Below are 20,894 nucleotides of genomic sequence, written 5' to 3'. Positions count from 1 at the left end.
CACGCATACACACAGGTTCGAAGACTCGTTCTCGCCCCCTACAGTGCTATTCGGCTAGGTATACATCCGCGCTAAAATATCAAGGTGAAAGTCATCATAGCTTGCGTAGTATAGACACAGCTCCCAACCCAACTTTGAGAACAGATTAACGGCGATATTTTTTTTTAATCGCCCGATAAGAGTCTCACGTTAACGCAGCATGTTAACGCCGATAACGGCCCACCACTAATAAAATGACATTTAAACTCGTGATATTCGTGACAAAACCGCACTCGTGTGATATTGCTCTCGCTGCTCATATGGTATCACTTATCATATGATATAAATATGAGAAAAACTCATACGGGGAATTTTTTTTTTGCCCCATATCCTGAATTTTAGGACATAACTGCATTTATGGAGTTACCATGCATCATATTTGTCAACAGTCAATTGTATGAAATGTAAGATGATGTACATGTCTGGGGCAGGGCCAGTGTGTTAACTGCGTTAAAATATATATATTTTTTCATAACTAATAAAGTTAACGCGTTAAGCTGACAGCCCTAATCTATATAAATTAAAATTTATTACATTTACCAGTGTTGAAATATTTAATTCGTAAACGGAGTATGCTTGCATTCAATTTAAACGACATTTTAAGATTAATTTTTTTCTAGGAAAAAAAAAATAATTTTTTTTCTTATAAACCTGACAGGTTTTAGAAGCAGATGCAGTGGCAGTTTTTCCTTTAATAGAATGGTTTCAAAGAAATGGAAAGGGGGTCTTGGAGTAACCTGAGGTTAAGTACGTTAGACAATATTGGACAATCCCACACGTGCATAAATACAATAATACACACCTGAGTAAATAATCCCGTTGACCTCCACAGACACAGTAATGCTAGCAGAGCCATTAGAAGAAATGCTGAGAGACAGGTCCTGTTTTTCCTCTGAAAACAAAATCCAAATGTCACTGACACATGTCTCACTTTCTAAGTCACTGAACATGTTTGGATAAAAACGTCACAGTACTCACCGCGGGTGCTGGTGCTGTTGTTCATTCGCAGGTTGGCTGGGTTCACCTGCGATGCCATGGCCAGCAGGTTTTGTTGGAAAGCCTGCTGCAGTAGCCTCTGCTGCTCCTCCGCCAGACGAGCCATCTTCCTCTCGGGCCCCTCCAGCGTGGCGGCCCCCGCGTTCAGCACTCCGGCGCCCATGCCGGTCTCCAGCCTCTCCCTCAGCTGCTCCAGAGTGGCGGCACGTGCCAGCTGCTGCTGATGCCCGAGAGCCAGTGCTAAGGGGAGTCGACCTGGCAACATGGAGGCTGGACCGTCCTCTGGGACTGAGGAGAGGAAACAAAACCCTTGAAATGTAGTACTCTATGGATGTGATATAGTAACAGATAATGTTATTCATGACAGATTCTATTCTGCTGATTCATATTGCACTTTCATATTTAAATGTATTTAAACAGGTTATTTAAATGGAGGGGGAAACAAAGTGTAGGGATGTGATTTATCGGCTCATGAAAAGTAAGCGTTTTCATGCCAGAAATAATTTTATAGTGGTATTATTATTTTTAGAAGTATTTTTCTCATAGGAATTTAAAAGGTCTTCATTAAAGAGTTATGAGCCATGAATCAAACCAACCAGCTACAAGGTTTGATTACAAACTTTGATTTGAAGCAAAACATTTGAAAATTGGACAAAAAGACAAAAGGCACAAGACTGTGTACTTAATGGCTTTAGTGAGGGAAAAAACTACAATCTCATGAAGCACTGTGAATGACAATCAAATTAAAAATTGTGTAGAAATATAAAAATACTGATTCAAAGTTGTTGGTAGATAGATTTCTTGTTTTGACCCTTTGATTGGTGGAGATTTCGCTTCAGAATCATGGGTAATGTAGCTAAAATAATAAAATAATATACCTTCAACCGAAGCATATACCATTAATTAAAGCCTTAGTTCACCCCAAAATTTTCTGTCACAAAAAGTATTCTTGTAGCTGCATTAAATTACGGTTGAACCACTGATGTCACATGGACTATTTTAAAGGGGTGGTTGACATTTTTTTTTTCTAGGCTTGATTGTGTTTATGGGGTGCAGTCTAACACGGGTTCATGCTTCGTTTTTAAAAAAATGCATTATTTTTCAAATAATTTAACTTTATTCAACACCGCCCTTCTCTGATAAACGCTCCAATTATTTCCTGGTTTTATAAAGCCCCTCCCTCAGAAATACGCATTGGGCTAAGATTGGTTAGCTGGCCCAGTGTGTTGTGATTGGCTAAACCGCCTCTAGTGCGCATCTAAACGTCCTGCCCCTCAGCTCAGCGGCATGTGCTTCGGTTGTATTGTAAACAATGGCATCGTCTATATTGCTTATCAATTTGAGCCCGATTGAGACGCAGAGGATATTATTGAAGAGGATCGCGCAGAACCTGTGCAAGCACAGCTCTTAATGGTATGTTTCTTTGTTTGTTATTGTCTCATTATTTTAGATAAGCTGTTATTTGTAAATGCTACTGCTTCTGTTAGCTTTTAATATACAGTTTTTATCCTGATTAAAGCTTTAATACAGCACAGCAACCGTACACGCATCCACGTATAACACTTTTCATTGCTATGTGAAAATAAGTGTATAATTGGAACAGTTCATAGTTGGAGCTGAGCTCATGATCTGCGAGAGAGCGAGCGAGCGAGAGAGAGAGAGAGATGCAGAAGAACATGAGCAGGAACCGCTGCTTTAGAACACTGATTTTGAAACTTGTGAATCCATTAGAATCGTTAGAAGATAGAATTGCGATTCATATATGAATAGATTTTTATGTGCACCCCTAGTTTTCTTTTCCTCTTCTCTAAAGCAGCACAACATGGCCCCGCCCCCTTTTCTGCGTGTTCCCGGGGGTGTGGCGATCTGGGTTCGTTATGTCACGAACCCAGGAAGTAACTCGTTGTAGTCCCTACGAGCCACATTTGTAGGCATTAAACTGCCATAATTTTAAAAGCTTCGTAACTTTGCAGATATTGTTTATGCTCAAACAGCAACATTACACACTAACTAAAGTTAAAAAAGTGAAATCGCAATCAACCACGCCTTTATTAAAATCCTTACTACCTTTTTGGGTCTTGAACATGTCAGTTGCATTGCTGTCTATGCAGGGTCAGAGAGCTCTCGGATTTTATTAAAAAAAAATCTTAATTTGTGTTCCGAAGATGAACGAAGGTCTTATGGGTTTGTAACGACATGAGGGTGAGTGATTAATGACAGAATTAAAATTTTTGGGTGAACTAACCCTTTAACAACCTTGTAGCTGTTATTAGGTCTGTCTTTAAAGTAGTGGTGGGCATAGATTAATTTTTTTAATCTAGATTAATCTCACTGTAATCTTGGAATTAATCTAGATTAATCTAGATTAAAAAGGCTCATTTGAATTCTGCCAAGTAGATCAGAATAAATTCACTACTAGTAGTAAACAACTAGCAGTCATCAAGAATTTAATATTGATAATAACATTGAAGACATTGTATGATTATTCTTTAAAGATAAGGTTTTAATAGTTTTAGTAGTAGTAGCCTATTACGTTCTGCCCAATGTCTTCAAGTGAAACCGAACTTTTATTTTGACGGGTTGCCGTGAGGATAGTTTTTCTCAAATGAAATGCTCGAATGCTCATGAAGTGACTCTCAGAGCAGTTCTGGAGATGTTGTTCATGTATTTATGTCCTCATTTAGTGAGACGACAGACGTTAATATCGCCGCAAGCGTCACGCGGTCTTCTGTATGAGTAGTGAACAAACCCGTGTGTCTGCACCATACATTAACACAGAGACACACAGAAGTCATATTTAAATAGACGTTTTGCGGCTTAATATTTACAAATAGGAGTGGGAGTGTGTTCACTTGTGTGTGCGCTTACGTTTGTGTGTGAGTGTGTGTGTGTGTGTGTGTGCGAACCGGGCGGAACTCCGCTGTGCTGATACAGAGAGCGCGACCATGTAACGAGACAGAAATGACTTGCCGATTTCCATTGGGAAGTTTCTTAAAATAAATTTTCCTGAAGCAAACCCGGCGGCTTCATAGCTGCATCCATGTTAGCACGCATACACACAGGTTCAAGACTCGTTCTCGCCCCTACAGTGCTATTCGGCTAGGTATACATCCGCTAAAATATCAAGGTGAAAGTCATCATAGCTTGCGTAGTATAGACCCAGCTCCCAGCCCAACTTTGAGAACAGATTAACGGCGATATTTTTTTTTTAATCGCCCGATAAGAGTCACGCAGCACGTTAACGCCGATAACGGCCCACCACTACCAGTTACTGTTAAAAAAAAAAATTCTCTACGGGGAAAATGAATCTGATTTTTACTTTTGGAACATGATTGTTGAGGTCTATTGAGCCAGACCTGAATGTTAGTCTGCTAAAATGCTACTTGCTAGTATGCCAAAATGGGTCAGTATACCACAATTTCGCTATTGGTGACGGCAGAAAAGCAAAGTTAACTTGGAGATTAGCAATTTGAGACGTTTTTAGGAACTTTTCATCAGCCAACTGAAAGCTATGAAGCAAGATATTTTGACATGAACATAGTTCCCTGTATTACACATCCGGATAAGCGATTCATTTACTTCGGCCCCTGAGGTTTGTTGCTGTCAGTAGACCCTCACAGGAAAATGCAGTCTCTTAATGGCTTTTACACTCGGAGTTGCCCCAATCACGCCAGGAAACTTGCTCCATTTCCTACACACACTTCTTGCCTGGTTTTGGTTTGATTCTATTCCACATCAGGGGTTGATTTATGTAAAGTGTGATGATTTAATGACTTAAAATGTAATGAAATGTATTTTCATGTACAGTGAAATTTACATATACCAATTAAATGTAAATTTCACTGCATGGCTAGAATATTTTTAGTAGGTATGTTTACATATACAAGAAGAATGTTTTAGCAAATATTTAGCAAATACTAGATGTAGATGTAAATAAACGTATGCATGTTCATAAGCTGCAAAATGCACGTAAACATTAGCATTACATTTTTTTTAATACAATTCAAAGTGGTTTCAGATTCAATGTTCACATGTAAATTTTTTCCTACCAATCAGATCATTTCAGGTCTACACCACTCTCATTGAAAATGCTTTTGGTTCAAGCTCATTCTGATGGATTGAGGCATTTACATGAAGGTTTTTCAGTCCAATTGAGCCATCAATAAATGAACAAAATGTAGCTATAAGCATGTGGCTCTCTGTCTCACCACTAGGGTGTGCAAATACACCAAGTGCTTAAAATGATGTGAAATGTTTACCTTTTGCCTAAACAAATTATTCAGGGAAATTAAGGAAATTCAATGTGGCTTATATTCTCTCAAGCAAGAACGATAATCTCGTTAAAAAGACTGCACACCTGAGGCTTTCTTCAGGGAAGGACTGGGGGTGGCCTGCAGTCCGTTATGTCCCGTGGCAGGCAGGTGCATTTTGGGAGGAGAGAGAAGATGAGGGGCCGAGGCACTGGGAGAAGGGGAGAAGCGGTACAGGCTGTTGCTGTATCCGGGGCGGCGGCCCTCTCTGCGGTTGCTGTCAATGGCCGCCTGCAGCTCTCCAGGGGAACTCAGACCCTTCTTCTCACATTCGTATGGGTACAGGTACTTCATATACCTATGACAAGACCAACAACTGTCAGCTTACAATGTGACTGAAGGTAAATGGTCTACTTTTCTGAGATGCGATCTTACTGTGTGCGCAACGTGAAGGCGGCGCTGGTGATGGAGGTGGGCAGGTTTAGGCCTTTGGTGATCTCCTCCAGATCTTCTTGTTTATCACCTCCACCAGACCTCCCTTCTCGGTCACCAGCTTATAAAGCATGTACAGATCCAACACCTGCTTGGCCATGATGGGGATTCGATTCACAGGAGTACCTGGAGGAGACAGAACAGACAGGAACAGCTGAGTTTAGCTATTTTGTGTGATGGATCACATGGAACCAGCTGAGGAAACAGAGCTGTAGCAGTAAAAGTGCATATGCATCCCAACCCAACTTTGAGAATAGATTAACGGCGATATTTTTTTTAATCGCCCGATAAGAGTCACGCAGCACGTTAACGCCGATAACGCCCACCACTACCAGTTACTGTTAAAAAAAATTCTCTACGGGAAAATGAATCTGATTTTTACTTTTGGAACATGATTGTTGAGGTCTATTGAGCCAGACCTGAATGTTAGTCTGCTAAAATGCTACTTGCTAGTATGCCAAAATGGGTCAGTATACCACAATTTCGCTATTGGTGACGGCAGAAAAGCAAAGTTAACTTGGAGATTAGCAATTTGAGACGTTTTAGGAACTTTTCATCAGCCAACTGAAAGCTATGAAGCAAGATATTTTGACATGAACATAGTTCCCTGTATTACACATCCGGATAAGCGATTCATTTACTTCGGCCCCTGAGGTTTGTTGCTGTCAGTAGACCCTCACAGGAAAATGCAGTCTCTTAATGGCTTTTACACTCGGAGTTGCCCCAATCACGCCAGGAAACTTGCTCCATTTCCTACACACACTTCTTGCCTGGTTTTGGTTTGATTCTATTCCACATCAGGGGTTGATTTATGTAAAGTGTGATGATTTAATGACTTAAAATGTAATGAAATGTATTTTCATGTACAGTGAAATTTACATATACCAATTAAATGTAAATTTCACTGCATGGCTAGAATATTTTTAGTAGGTATGTTTACATATACAAGAAGAATGTTTTAGCAAATATTTAGCAAATACTAGATGTAGATGTAAATAAACGTATGCCTGTTCATAAGCTGCAAAATGCACGTAAACATTAGCATTACATTTTTTTTGAATACAATTCAAAGTGGTTTCAGATTCAATGTTCACATGTAAATTTTTTTCCTACCAATCAGATCATTTCAGGTCTACACCACTCTCATTGAAAATGCTTTTGGTTCAAGCTCATTCTGATGGATTGAGGCATTTACATGAAGGTTTTTCAGTCCAATTGAGCCATCAATAAATGAACAAAATGTAGCTATAAGCATGTGGCTCTCTGTCTCACCACTAGGGTGTGCAAATACACCAAGTGCTTAAAATGATGTGAAATGTTTACCTTTTGCCTAAACAAATTATTCAGGGAAATTAAGGAAATTCAATGTGGCTTATATTCTCTCAAGCAAGAACGATAATCTCGTTAAAAAGACTGCACACCTGAGGCTTTCTTCAGGGAAGGACTGGGGGTGGCCTGCAGTCCGTTATGTCCCGTGGCAGGCAGGTGCATTTTGGGAGGAGAGAGAAGATGAGGGGCCGAGGCACTGGGAGAAGGGGAGAAGCGGTACAGGCTGTTGCTGTATCCGGGGCGGCGGCCCTCTCTGCGGTTGCTGTCAATGGCCGCCTGCAGCTCTCAGGGAACTCAGACCCTTCTTCTCACATTCGTATGGGTACAGGTACTTCATATACCTATGACAAGACCAACAACTGTCAGCTTACAATGTGACTGAAGGTAAATGGTCTACTTTTCTGAGATGCGATCTTACTGTGTGCGCAACGTGAAGGCGGCGCTGGTGATGGAGGTGGGCAGGTTTAGGCCTTTGGTGATCTCCTCCAGATCTTCTTGTTTATCACCTCCACCAGACCTCCCTTCTCGGTCACCAGCTTATAAAGCATGTACAGATCCAACACCTGCTTGGCCATGATGGGGATTCGATTCACAGGAGTACCTGGAGGAGACAGAACAGACAGGAACAGCTGAGTTTAGCTATTTTGTGTGATGGATCACATGGAACCAGCTGAGGAAACAGAGCTGTAGCAGTAAAAGTGCATATGCATCTGTGCCGCCTCCCTTCCAGAAAAACAGGGATTGAGTTTTTAATCTGTGAGCAATGAGCTGGTGCAGGTAGGGGCCAGTGCAATGAAGCTCATTTGGAGGGATTGCGGCAACTAAAACTGCACACACACACACACACACACACACACACACACGCTCTATTAGCGGTTACAAAAGTGTGTACAGAACAGGAAGGAGGGGCTTTGACCCCCATAATGCCATGCTCAAATCCTCCCCACATACCATGCTGGGACTATTCTAGAATAAAACCAATTAATGTATGTGTGCGCTTTGTGAGAAGAGGGGGTTTAAATAGTCCTGGTGATTTAAGGTCAGGATTATGCCCTAATTTAGCCACTCCATTCTCATTAACATGGATTCACATGCACATAGATGGACACCTGTGCACAAAATAAATAACACCAATTCTGTGGCTTTAAAAAAAAAAAAAAAAAACATCTATCTACACTTAATGTATAAAAAATATATACATATTAGTTAAAATATACATTTTATATGATAGTTATATATAAGATTATGCTAAGTAATATATTTACACGTGTATGTGTGAATAAAACAACTTACATAAATTAAATGCATGTTATTTTTTAATGATAATTTTGTATATGATTATCAAATGTAAATTATATACAGTTAAAGATATATACATACTCTATATAATAATTATATAAAATTATACATTATGTAAATATATATCCACTCACAAACATACACGTGTTTGTGTAAAAACTACTTAATTATATATAAAATGATCATTTAAAAGTACATGTAATTTGTCATATGTATACACACTAGGGCTGGTTCGAATACCATTTTTGAGCGTCAAGCTTCGTAGTAATCAACACCGAATATTCAAGCTTCGGAGGAGGGGCTGAACATATTATCTCTAATATTGCGCCTCATGCGGGCAGGGCTTATATGCTTCGAGAACGGACACTACGGCACTAGTGATACAAAACACACAGGTCTGTTAAGACTAAGAGCAATACTTTTAATAAGGTAGCCTAACATTTTTTCTAATAAACAAATCACTCAAATCAGAAATTAGTAGCACAGTAGTTACACATAAAGGTTATTTAAATAAAAGAAGAATGAAAAATAAATGAACAAAGTTCAACGAACTGTAATCAGTGTTGGGCTAGTTACTCAAAAGAATGTAATATATTACTCATTACTAGTTACTCCTTTGAAAAGTAATATTGTTACTTTACTTATTACTTTCTGGTAACAGTAATTAGTTACACTACTAGTTACATTACTGTTTCTTCACGCCCCACAGAAGTTGTAACTGTGTATCTTCCAGATAAAATTCTTCTAGAATGTTACTAACAACATATTTCTGCCTCATCATTTGACCAAAATGCACATTGGATCGCAGTCAGAAGTTATTAAAACACTCAATGATTGATAGTGGCATTCAAGTAGAAGTGTTGTATTCATCTCATTAATTGTCATGTGTAGCTTGAAGTAATTTTTCCGTTACCCATATGCGATTAAATTTCGTTATGTATTTTATCAAATCACATGAGTTTAATTTTCCAAAAATATTTTTAATTATATTAATATAATGTACAACATGCTGATCAGAGGGATGCAATGAGTAAAGTAAAGCCACAACTTACACAACAGATCTTTTCTCCTGACAAAATCAATATAATACAATATTTCTATCTGCTGAATGTAAGCTTTTCCATATTTCAAGCTTGCCTGCTGCACTGGGGACATCACATGCATGTGTGAGTCTTGAGAATTATGAAAATAAATCTAGGAATTATTTGATTGTTAGATTTTAAATCAGCGGGGTTGAGGCATCAAAAGTAACTAAGTAACTAAGCTGTTTTATGGAAAGAAACTAATTATTAATAAGATTTCAGTAATAATATTAGTTACACTACTAGTTACTGCAAAAAGTAGTATTATTACAGTAACTAAATTACTAGTAACTAGTTACTGCCCAACACTGACTGTAATAAATAAAGAACACGGTAGCATACTTTCAATAACAGCATCACACATTTTAATAAACAAACAGTTTAAATAAAATATTTTTTCTGACTGCCGTGCAGTCGCAAGAATTTTCCAAGTAAATTAAGTGCAAATTTTTATGGTGTAAAATTTGTTTCAAATTGCATATTTGGCACACTGCCTTTGTCTTGTCCTCACTCAATTTAAAGTGCTCCCACACAGCTGAGGTCTTAGGCATTTTTGTCTTCTCTTCCAGTTGAACTGAATCATGATGTTCATGATGTTCACTCATGGGCGATTCATATTTGAATGAGAACCATTTCGCAGGGATGCCAGGTGTTCGTAAAAAATAAAAAATAAATAAATATATATATATATATATATATATATATATATATATATATATTCGAATCTCAAAATTGAAAATCGAATGCTAACCCACCGAATGAATATTCGAATGTTCTGGTCCAGCCCTAATACACACACACACATACATATATATACATACACAGTACATATTAGGCATGGGCCTAATGAGATTCTGACGGTATGACAACCTTAGATAAAAATATCACGGATTCACGGTATTGCGATTACAGCTCTAAAATATGTTATTTTTAAATGTCTGGGTAAAAAACAACAACGTTTTTTTCCACTGAACACAATACATTTTATTTTTGGGAAGCATATAGAACATTTTGGAACAGTCAGGCTAAATAATTAAAATAAATAATTGAATTCTTGTTAATTAAATTACGTGCAGTCACTTACTTAAGTGAGCCTAAACCTGCAGCTCAACAATAATCAGAACATAAATTATTTTCTGCAAAAACATTAAAAAAAAAAATTAAAATCCTTCTAAATGAATTTTTTTTTTTTAAATGCAGTTACTTAACCTAAACCTACAGCTCAATAATCAAAAACATAAATCAAAATGATTTCTGTAAAAAAAAAAAAAAAAAAAAAAAAAAAATGCAGTCATTAAACCTGCAGCTCAACAAGGTTTTTGGAGATATGCTCACTTTCTACACATTCATCTTTCAGTCCAAGTTATGAGCGGTGAGGTACAAAGATGTGTGCACATACACATAAGGAGAGTGCGCGATTGTGTCTCACACACACACACACACACACACACACACACACTCACACTCTCACACACGGTCTCTCTCCGTATAACACTCAAACAGTGGCAAAGACACCTGAGCCAGCAGTTTTTGTTTTTTTAAATTACATGATTTTGAACAGATGTAAACAATGGAAGGAGGCTTCAAATTATAGACATGATACCAGCTAAATTTATTGTACTAAATCGCAGAAACGTAGTAGCCTACTTTAGTCTGCTATTCCCCGCTCTGTGAGGTAACGTGAGGGAGGAAACTAGTTGACGTTAGCTAGTTAATTAGCCATGTTATCTGCCTCGGTAGCAAGCCATAGTATTTATTTAAACATTGAAACAACCGGCGAATGGGTCTCTGTCTTGATCGAGGGTGAAAGAGGGAGAAAAGACGACGACACGGATATATCGTTTGTGTACGACCTGGAAGTATTTATTTAGCGATCGCCGCCAAAACGGAATCTGTACGGAACATGATTGGTCTGCGTTACCCGAGAAATTCCCAGACAGCAGACTTCGCCTTTTTCGACGGGGGAAAAAGTTCCAGGGATTCACCTCATTCAGCCATCATCCTTCACACAGGTTACTCTCAGTGACCGCTGTCCGGAGGAGGAGAAGCCGTGTGACTCGTTACGCTCTTCACTGCTCACAACTGAGGGAGTCCTGCACTTTCCGTCTTTGACGACACGTTAAAAAAAAAAAAAAACTGAGCATACCGCAGTAACGGTATAACGGGAAATTTTAGTGGTTTTGAAACCGTGTGTTTTTCCAAACCGCGGTATACCTTGAAACCGGTTATCGTCCCATGTCTAGTACATATACACAGTCATGGCCAAGAATATCAGCACCCTTGGTAAATATGATCAAAGGCGGCTGTGAAAATTAATCTGCATTGTTAATCCTTTTGATATATATATATTTTTTTAATTCACAAAAATCTAACCTTTCATTGGAAAATAAGAATTTAAAATGGGGGGAAATATCATTATGAAAAATGTTTCTCTCCAATACACGTTGGACACAATTATTGGCACCCCTACAAATTTTTATGAGTAAAAATATCTCTGAAGTATATTCCCATTCATGTTCATAATCACCCTGGAGTGCTCAAAATTGTGAATATGAAATTATCCAGCCATGGCTTCCCGTTTCACAGAAATATAAATAGGAGGGAAAACAAAGCCCAAATTCCTTAATCATCCATCACAATGAGAAAAACCAAAGAATATATTTAGGATGTGTATCAAAAGATCATTGAGCTTCACAAATTAGTGAAGTGGCTTTAAGAAAAGAGCTAGAGCAGTGAAAATTCCCATTTCCACCATCAAGGCAATAATTAAGAATTTCCAATCAACAGAAAATGTTACAAAACTGCCTGGAAGAGGACGTGTGTCTATATCGTCCTAATGCACGGTGAGAAGGAGACTTTGAGTGGCTAAAGACTCTCCAAGGACCACAGCTGGAGAATTGCAGAAAATAGTTGATTCTCGGGTCAGAAAACCTTAAAAAATACAAATAAAATTGTCAAACAGCACCTACATCACCACGTGTTGTTCGGGAGGGTTTCAAGAAAAATTCTCCTCGCTCATCCAAAAACAAACTCCAGCATATTCAGTTATCAGACACGACTGGAACTTCAAATGGGACTGGCTTCTATGGTCAGATGAAACAAAAAATGCGCTTTTAGCAGCAAACACTCAAGATGGGTTTGGTGAACACAGGGATAAAAAGTACACCATGTGTACAATGAAATATACTGCTGTGTTTTGATGTTGTGGGCCTATATTTCTGCTGGAGGTCCTGGAAATCTTGTTTAGACGCATGGCATCACTGATTCTATCAAATACCAACAGATAAAAATCAATAAGTGACTGACTCTGTTAGAAATCTTATAATGGGCCATGTTTGGATCTTCCAACCGTAAATAATCCAAACACAAACCTCAAAAACAACACAAAAATGGGCCACTGAGCACAAAACCAAGCTTCTGCTGGCCATTCCAGTCCTCTGACCTGAACCCTGTAGAAAATGAGTGGTGAACTGAAGAGAAGAAGCACCATCATGGAGCTGTGAATCTAAAGGGTCTGGAGTGATTCTGGATGAAGGAATGGTCTCTGATCTCTTGTCAGGTGATCTCTAACCTCATCAGGCATTATAGGAGAACATTTAGAGCTGTTAAACTGGCAAATGGAGGTTTCAAAATGTATTGAATAAAAGGGTGCCGTTAATTGTGGCGATGTGTATTAGAGAAAACATTTATTTCATAACGATATTTCCCCACCATTTTAAATTCTTACTATCCAATGAAAGGTTAGATTTTTGCGAATTAAAAAAAAAAAAAGAGATCAAAAGATTAACAATGCAGATTAATTTTCACAGCCTTCTTTGATCATATTTACCAAGGGTACCGATATTTTTGGCCATGACTGTATATATTTTTCACTCACAAACATACGCGTGTATAAAAATCCTTGCATAATAATATGTATATATAAAAATTCTTTAAAGTATCGTAATTTGTCTTGTGTGTGTATGTGTGTACGTGTACATACACACACACACACACATAGCAATTTTAATAAATATATATGTCAAACGATTAGTTGCATCCAAAATAAGTTTGTTTACATAATGTGTACTGTGTATTTATTATGTATATATAAATGCACGCATGTATACATTTAAGAAAAATGTTTATATACACACACATACATACATATACACACACATACATACATATACACACACATACAATTACCTACAAATCTACTGTATAAATAAATTCTAAGTATAAAATACATAACTTGTTCAGTGGTTTCGATGGTCACAAATATTAAATATAGTCGCTAGTTCCAAACAAACACGAAAAGTCTGTTTTGTGGTTGTTTGTGTGCTTGCTCTTGAATGATCAGGATCAGAATGTTGTTCTGTTCTCAAGCAGCCATAAAGCGTTCATTTACCCGGTGTAATTTAGAAGCTCGGGCTTCCAAGACAAGACCCAGCACCCCCCGGAGAGTCCGGAGCAAGAGCTGCCTTTGAAAGGCAGTTATTTAATGCTGGGAATGACATTACTCATTCATCAAACAATCGCTGCCCAGATTCGAGCGAAAGGTTAGCGCTAGGTCACCGAGCTGGAGATTCAGGTACAGGTCCACAGGAAATCGTGCAGAGCAGCGTCTAGAGAGTGACCTTGTGATACGCTCCATAACTGCAAAACCAATCTAGCTCAAACTCAAGAATGGAAAAGTCATTGGAAGCCTTTTCCTGCTAAAGAGGCTTCATTATTGATTGATGTGAGCTGTGCTACGGCTTAATGCTGAAGCATTGCACTCCTAATTGAGATCATGTTGTCTCAAGAAATGGGCAACGAGACACATCAGATGGGGTTAAGGAAATAAAAGCATGAGGTTTGCTGGATATGCAAACGTATAAATGCTGAAAATATCTATGAAAAATGTTTCTCTCAATACCGTTGGACACAATTATTGGCACCCCTACAAATTTTTATGAGTAAAATATCTCTGAAGTATATTCCCATTCATGTTCATAATCACCCTGGAGTGCTCAAAATTGTGAATATGAAATTATCCAGCCATGGCTTCCCGTTTCACAGAAATATAAATAGGAGGGAAAACAAAGCCCAAATTCCCTTAATCATCCATCACAATGAGAAAAACCAAAGAATATATTTAGGATGTGTATCAAAAGATCATTGAGCTTCACAAATTAGTGAAGTGGCTTTAAGAAAAGAGCTAGAGCAGTGAAAATTCCCATTTCCACCATCAAGGCAATAATTAAGAATTTCCAATCAACAGAAAATGTTACAAAACTGCCTGGAAGAGGACGTGTGTCTATATCGTCCTAATGCACGGTGAGAAGGAGACTTTGAGTGGCTAAAGACTCTCCAAGGACCACAGCTGGAGAATTGCAGAAAATAGTTGATTCTCGGGGTCAGAAAACCTTAAAAAAAATACAAATAAAAATTGTCAAACAGCACCTACATCACCACGTGTTGTTCGGGAGGGTTTCAAGAAAAATTCTCCTCGCTCATCCAAAAACAAACTCCAGCATATTCAGTTATCAGACACGACTGGAACTTCAAATGGGACTGGCTTCTATGGTCAGATGAAACAAAAAAAATGCGCTTTTTAGCAGCAAACACTCAAGATGGGTTTGGTGAACACAGGGATAAAAAGTACACCATGTGTACAATGAAATATACTGCTGTGTTTTTGATGTTGTGGGCCTATATTTCTGCTGGAGGTCCTGGAAATCTTGTTTAGACGCATGGCATCACTGATTCTATCAAATACCAACAGATAAAAAATCAATAAGTGACTGACTCTGTTAGAAATCTTATAATGGGCCATGTTTGGATCTTCCAACCGTAAATAATCCAAACACAAACCTCAAAAACAACACAAAAATGGGCCACTGAGCACAAAACCAAGCTTCTGCTGGCCATTCCAGTCCTCTGACCTGAACCCTGTAGAAAATGAGTGGTGAACTGAAGAGAAGAAGCACCATCATGGAGCTGTGAATCTAAAGGGTCTGGAGTGATTCTGGATGAAGGAATGGTCTCTGATCTCTTGTCAGGTGATCTCTAACCTCATCAGGCATTATAGGAGAACATTTAGAGCTGTTAAACTGGCAAATGGAGGTTTAAAAAGTATTGAATAAAAGGGTGCCGTTAATTGTGGCCGATGTGTATTAGAGAAAAACATTTCATAACGATATTTCCCCACCATTTTAAATTCTTACTATCCAATGAAAGGTTAGATTTTTGCGAATTTAAAAAAAAAAAAAGAGATCAAAAAGATTAACAATGCAGATTAATTTTCACAGCCTTCTTTGATCATATTTACCAAGGGTACCGATATTTTTGGCCATGACTGTATATATTTTTCACTCACAAACATACGCGTGTATAAAAATCCTTGCATAATAATATGTATATATAAAAAATTCTTTAAAGTATACGTAATTTGTCTTGTGTGTGTATGTGTGTACGTGTACATACACACACACACACATAGCAATTTTTAATAAATATATATGTCAAACGATTAGTTGCATCCAAAATAAGTTTGTTTACATAATGTGTACTGTGTATTTATTATGTATATATAAATGCACGCGCATGTATACATTTAAGAAAAATGTTTATATACACACACATACATACATATACACACACATGCACACGCACATACAATTACCTACAAATCTACTGTATAAATAAATTCTAAGTATAAAATACATAACTTGTTCAGTGGTTTCGATGGTCACAAATATTAAATATAGTCGCTAGTTCCAAACAAACACGAAAAGTCTGTTTTGTGGTTGTTTGTGTGCTTGCTCTTGAATGATCAGGATCAGAATGTTGTTCTGTTCTCAAGCAGCCATAAAGCGTTCATTTACCGGTGTAATTTAGAAGCTCGGGCTTCCAAGACAAGACCAGCACCCCGGAGAGTCCGGAGCAAGAGCTGCCTTTGAAAGGCAGTTATTTAATGCTGGGAATGACATTACTCATTCATCAAACAATCGCTGCCCAGATTCGAGCGAAAGGTTAGCGCTAGGTCACCGAGCTGGAGATTCAGGTACAGGTCCACAGGAAATCGTGCAGAGCAGCGTCTAGAGAGTGACCTTGTGATACGCTCCATAACTGCAAAACCAATCTAGCTCAAACTCAAGAATGGAAAAGTCATTGGAAGCCTTTTCCTGCTAAAGAGGCTTCATTATTGATTGATGTGAGCTGTGCTACGGCTTAATGCTGAAGCATTGCACTCCTAATTGAGATCATGTTGTCTCAAGAAATGGGCAACGAGACACATCAGATGGGGTTAAGGAAATAAAAGCATGAGGTTTGCTGGATATGCAAACGTATAAATGCTGAAAATATCTATGAAAAAGCAAATTCAACAATCAACTCAAATGTTCATAAAAACAAAAACATATGGAAACAAAAGCAGGACAGTTTCACATTCGATTCCAGAAGATGACGGAAACATTACTAGCATTGTTGCTTTAGTCACTTTACTAGTTGTTTATCTACTGTAAACTAATACAATGCTGTCTTTGTTTTGCATGTAGATTCTGATTTCATAGACAAAGCTAATCTGTCTGCTGACAGGAAATGGAAGCAATTTCTAACTAATTTACTTTTTAAATCACACCATCTAATTTCATCCCCTCCCCCATTTGTTCACAAGAAGGAAAAAAAAAAAAGTGGCGGCGGCCAGTGAATCTGACCACTGCCCTAAATATAGGAGGAAACAGCTGCCCACATTAAGAGGCCAGCGTTCTGCGATGAACCAATAAGGCACCCCGAGACGTCGGGCTGGTGAAGGAAATTCCACTCTCTGACCTAAACAATGATTGCCATTCTTACTGTAATGCAGCTGTAGAGAGGAAGTGAGGGGGCATACAGGAAGTGCATGGTCTAACATCCGACGAAAGATCCTGGATGATGCTGTGTGGCTAGATCTTTTGTTTAGATAACCTGAAAAACGTTTCAGTGATGCCAGATTGTATTTCACACCAGTCAAAAGAAAAAACAAGAAATTGCATTTTGCAGAAAGAAAGAATATTTGAGTACCATTCAAAGTCTTCTGCACATTATTTATATGAAATTTAAGCACAAATTCTCATTACTGCAAAGTGTCCGGACAGATTTTATGAATGACAAAAATAAAAACAAATTAATTCATTAATATAAATAAATTCAAATGGTTACATTAGATTCGCATTACACAAATTTTACTGTGACAATTTAATATTTTTTTCTTAATTTAAAACAATAAATGCTACCTCCACACACTTATTTTATTTTACAAAAAAACATTTAAATGTTTATTTACATATAAATCGCTTATTTATATCTGAAATTAATCTTTTTTTGCATTGCCATAATTTTCAAAGTAAACTGAATTGTGCAAGTGTTATTTTTGTATCAAGAAACTTTTATAGTTTTATCTTTTGAATTAGTTTATACATTTCCATTTTCTTTTTATCTTCAGTAGTTTTTTTGTAATTACTAGTTTTAGTAATTGTGTTTGTCATTTTGTATTTTTCTTTATAGTTTATTTATTTTTATTTCAGTTTTAGGTTTAGCTATTTCAGTATATAAATTTAAGTTAAAATGAAAATTTTTATTTTGCAAATAACTGAAATAAAATTATTTTATTTCAGTTAACATTTTATTTACAAAAGTAGCAAACGTTTTACAGTTTTATTTAACTATAATAACCCTGCGTTGTGCTTAATTGTCAAGAAAATGCTAAAAACAGACTGATTTATTGGGGGGTTAATTATATACACACACACACAGTAGTTTTATATAAACACACATAGCCTATGTTTATGAGTGAACGTATATTTACATAATGTATAATTTTAAATATAAATATCATATAAAGTATGTACATATTTAACTATACATAATATGTTCATCCACAACATCCTTGACAACAGCCAAATCATAACAAACAGGGAGTCCGAGAGTCATTTTTCATTTTCTTTGGCAATAAGCACTTTCCATTCTTGTATGAAATATTCATGTTTCCTCCGACAACCATCTACCGCTCCGCAACTCTAAAGACACTGTATATGCAGCCCTGACTCAAAGTGAACTAATTTCACATTGACTCTTATTTTTGTGAATATAAATAAATACAATATTTATTATATTATATTATATATAGCTTGCCTATCCAACAAGCCACTGGGTCGTAATTCAGCTGGATTTAACGCTGCACAAGGAATTTGCTGTCAGGCTTGATTTAGTGCATTTGATTAAGACTTCAACATGTTTACTGGTTCAGGAGGGCCACGTCTCTTTACCGCTGAGCCATAAAAACAAACGGATCGAGGGCTCAGTGCAAGACTGCGTTCCACTGGGGGACAGTGAACATTGACGCAAAGAGAAAGGGATCAGGAAAGAGTTTTTTGGGGATCTTCCTGACTCTCCTAGATAAATCTGTAGTCGGTGGTCATAAAAGGACGGAGGCGCTCAGGTGGGAAAAGAGCAGCCCACTTCAAGCCCAGGATGTCATAAACATGCTTGAGGAGAGTAACAAGCCTCAGGAGTGACAAGACAAACGCTCCAAACAGGACATGCCACACTTATTATGAAGTCACACAATAGAGGCCGTACTCACATATAACCTCGTCCCTGCTGACTATAGGAAACCCAGCAGCACTTCTATCGCAGCTGTTCACTATGTCAACGATAAATTCAACTGGACGACACATGCTCTTAATCATAATTCAAAACTCTTCTTTGTTACCACTGAGAAGCTACAAACATTAAAAATGGCAACAAAATGAGCCAGTTAAATAATTCAACAAAGGGTCATGTGATGACTTTGGAAGCGTGTTCGACAGATGCGCTTATGAAACTATTATATGCTTCTTTTGAAAACTCATGGCCATTTTTATATATTTGGTACAATAACAGGTACTTTTCTGCATCAATAAATGTCATTATTAAACAAAAAAAGTCATTAAAAAACAACAACTAATTCAATTATTTAATATTAAAAAAGTTAAAATATTAAAACTTTGATATTAAAAGTCAATACCGATAAACTGATCATTGTCATGTTATGAACAAAAAACAATAAATGAAATAGATAAATAAATGCTACGTTATAAATGTACAGTATTAAAAATATATATTAATTTTGGGATTTGAGCAGTATTGCAAGATATGGACCAATATGATTAATTAAAAATATAACACTTTCTGAATCAGCTGATATTATCCAATTAATATGATGTCAAATATTAGTTAATATTTTGAATCAGTTTTTATTTTTCTATTTTCATTTTGTGTGTTTTTGTTTTTTTAAACACATCTATATAGTTTTCATTAATGTTTATTTCAGTTTTAGTTATTTAATACAACAAGTTGTAATGTCACCCTGGCAACTAGCTGAAATAATGTTTAATATAAATATAATATTTAAAGTTTCAGATTTAGCTCAGTATGGTAATCATGATATTAACCAATAACTGATAAAGCACCAATATATTGCACATCCCTAATGACGAGATAGTCTTTCCTGATAAAAAAAAATTGTTCTGACTTTAAGATCTGATTAGTCATATTCGAAAATAGTGAATACACATACAAATTAAAACATTTTTTTGTTAGGCTAAATAACTATGAGAACAGTTTTTTTTTTATTTTTTTATTATAATGATGATTATGATAACTAGAGCCTGACTGATGCGGATACCGATACCGATATTAGGGAGTTAAAAAAAGTTTTAAAAAAAAGGCCGATATCGATATACCGGCTGTAGGGATGTAATGATCACCGGTTTGACGATAAATCATGATAAAATTCCCCACGGTTAGCATTACCATTTCATATTTTAATTATCATTAAAACCATATTAGATTACCGCGATTTGAGCAACTCAGATAAATAAATACTGTCCAGCATAAAGCACAGTTTTCAGTAACAGTCTCATGTGCTCATGCACATCACGTAGAGTAGTTTCGTTTTAGAAGAGTCCTAAAAGGAATTATAAACGAATATATGAATTAATTAATTATATGAATGTACCGCTGAAGGTTCTGACCGTCTTCAGAAACGATTCGATGGCATTTTGTTTTCATCTACGCTCCATGTAATACTTAAAGGAAGTGTTCTTAAATGGCAATACTTTGTGCACAGAGCTTACGGGAAACAGCTGTAATTCTGCTTTTCCATCAGCGCCACCTGCTGTCAGTGAGTGGATTTACAGAGACTTAGTTATATTCACATTCAGTCTGTGTGCAGTTTCTGTCTGGACAAAAAGTAACCCAATTTGCATGCTCTGCTGTAAATTTTGACCGATTGATGAAAAACAAGCTTATGTGGATTCTACACATTTAAACAATTCAGATAAGTTAAGTTATCTAGAATTATTTATAGAGCAGATACAATACATATAATCATTTATTAATCAATTATCTTTTTGACTTT

The 20,894-nt window shown here is 37.0% G+C and overlaps 1 protein-coding gene across 1 annotated transcript in view; it reads right to left on the bottom strand.

The window, feature by feature from the left end:
* The window catches only part of arid3b (AT-rich interactive domain 3B), a 44,872-nt gene that overhangs the window by 3,842 nt on the left and 20,136 nt on the right, over positions 1-20,894 (bottom strand). The window contains exons 5-9 of the mRNA XM_058767779.1: positions 7,577-7,707; positions 5,721-5,785; positions 5,393-5,643; positions 1,018-1,323; positions 842-931 (exon numbers count right to left, since the gene is read on the bottom strand). Coding sequence (XP_058623762.1) covers positions 842-931; positions 1,018-1,323; positions 5,393-5,643; positions 5,721-5,785; positions 7,577-7,707 — 843 coding nt within the window. The remainder of the gene's footprint in view (positions 1-841; positions 932-1,017; positions 1,324-5,392; positions 5,644-5,720; positions 5,786-7,576; positions 7,708-20,894) is intronic.

The sequence above is a fragment of the Onychostoma macrolepis genome, chromosome 25, assembly GCF_012432095.1.
Source record: "Onychostoma macrolepis isolate SWU-2019 chromosome 25, ASM1243209v1, whole genome shotgun sequence".
Taxonomy (NCBI): Eukaryota; Metazoa; Chordata; class Actinopteri; order Cypriniformes; family Cyprinidae; genus Onychostoma; species Onychostoma macrolepis.
The sequence above is the reverse complement of the archived record's forward strand: the minus strand, read 5'-3'. Positions and strand labels throughout refer to the sequence as shown.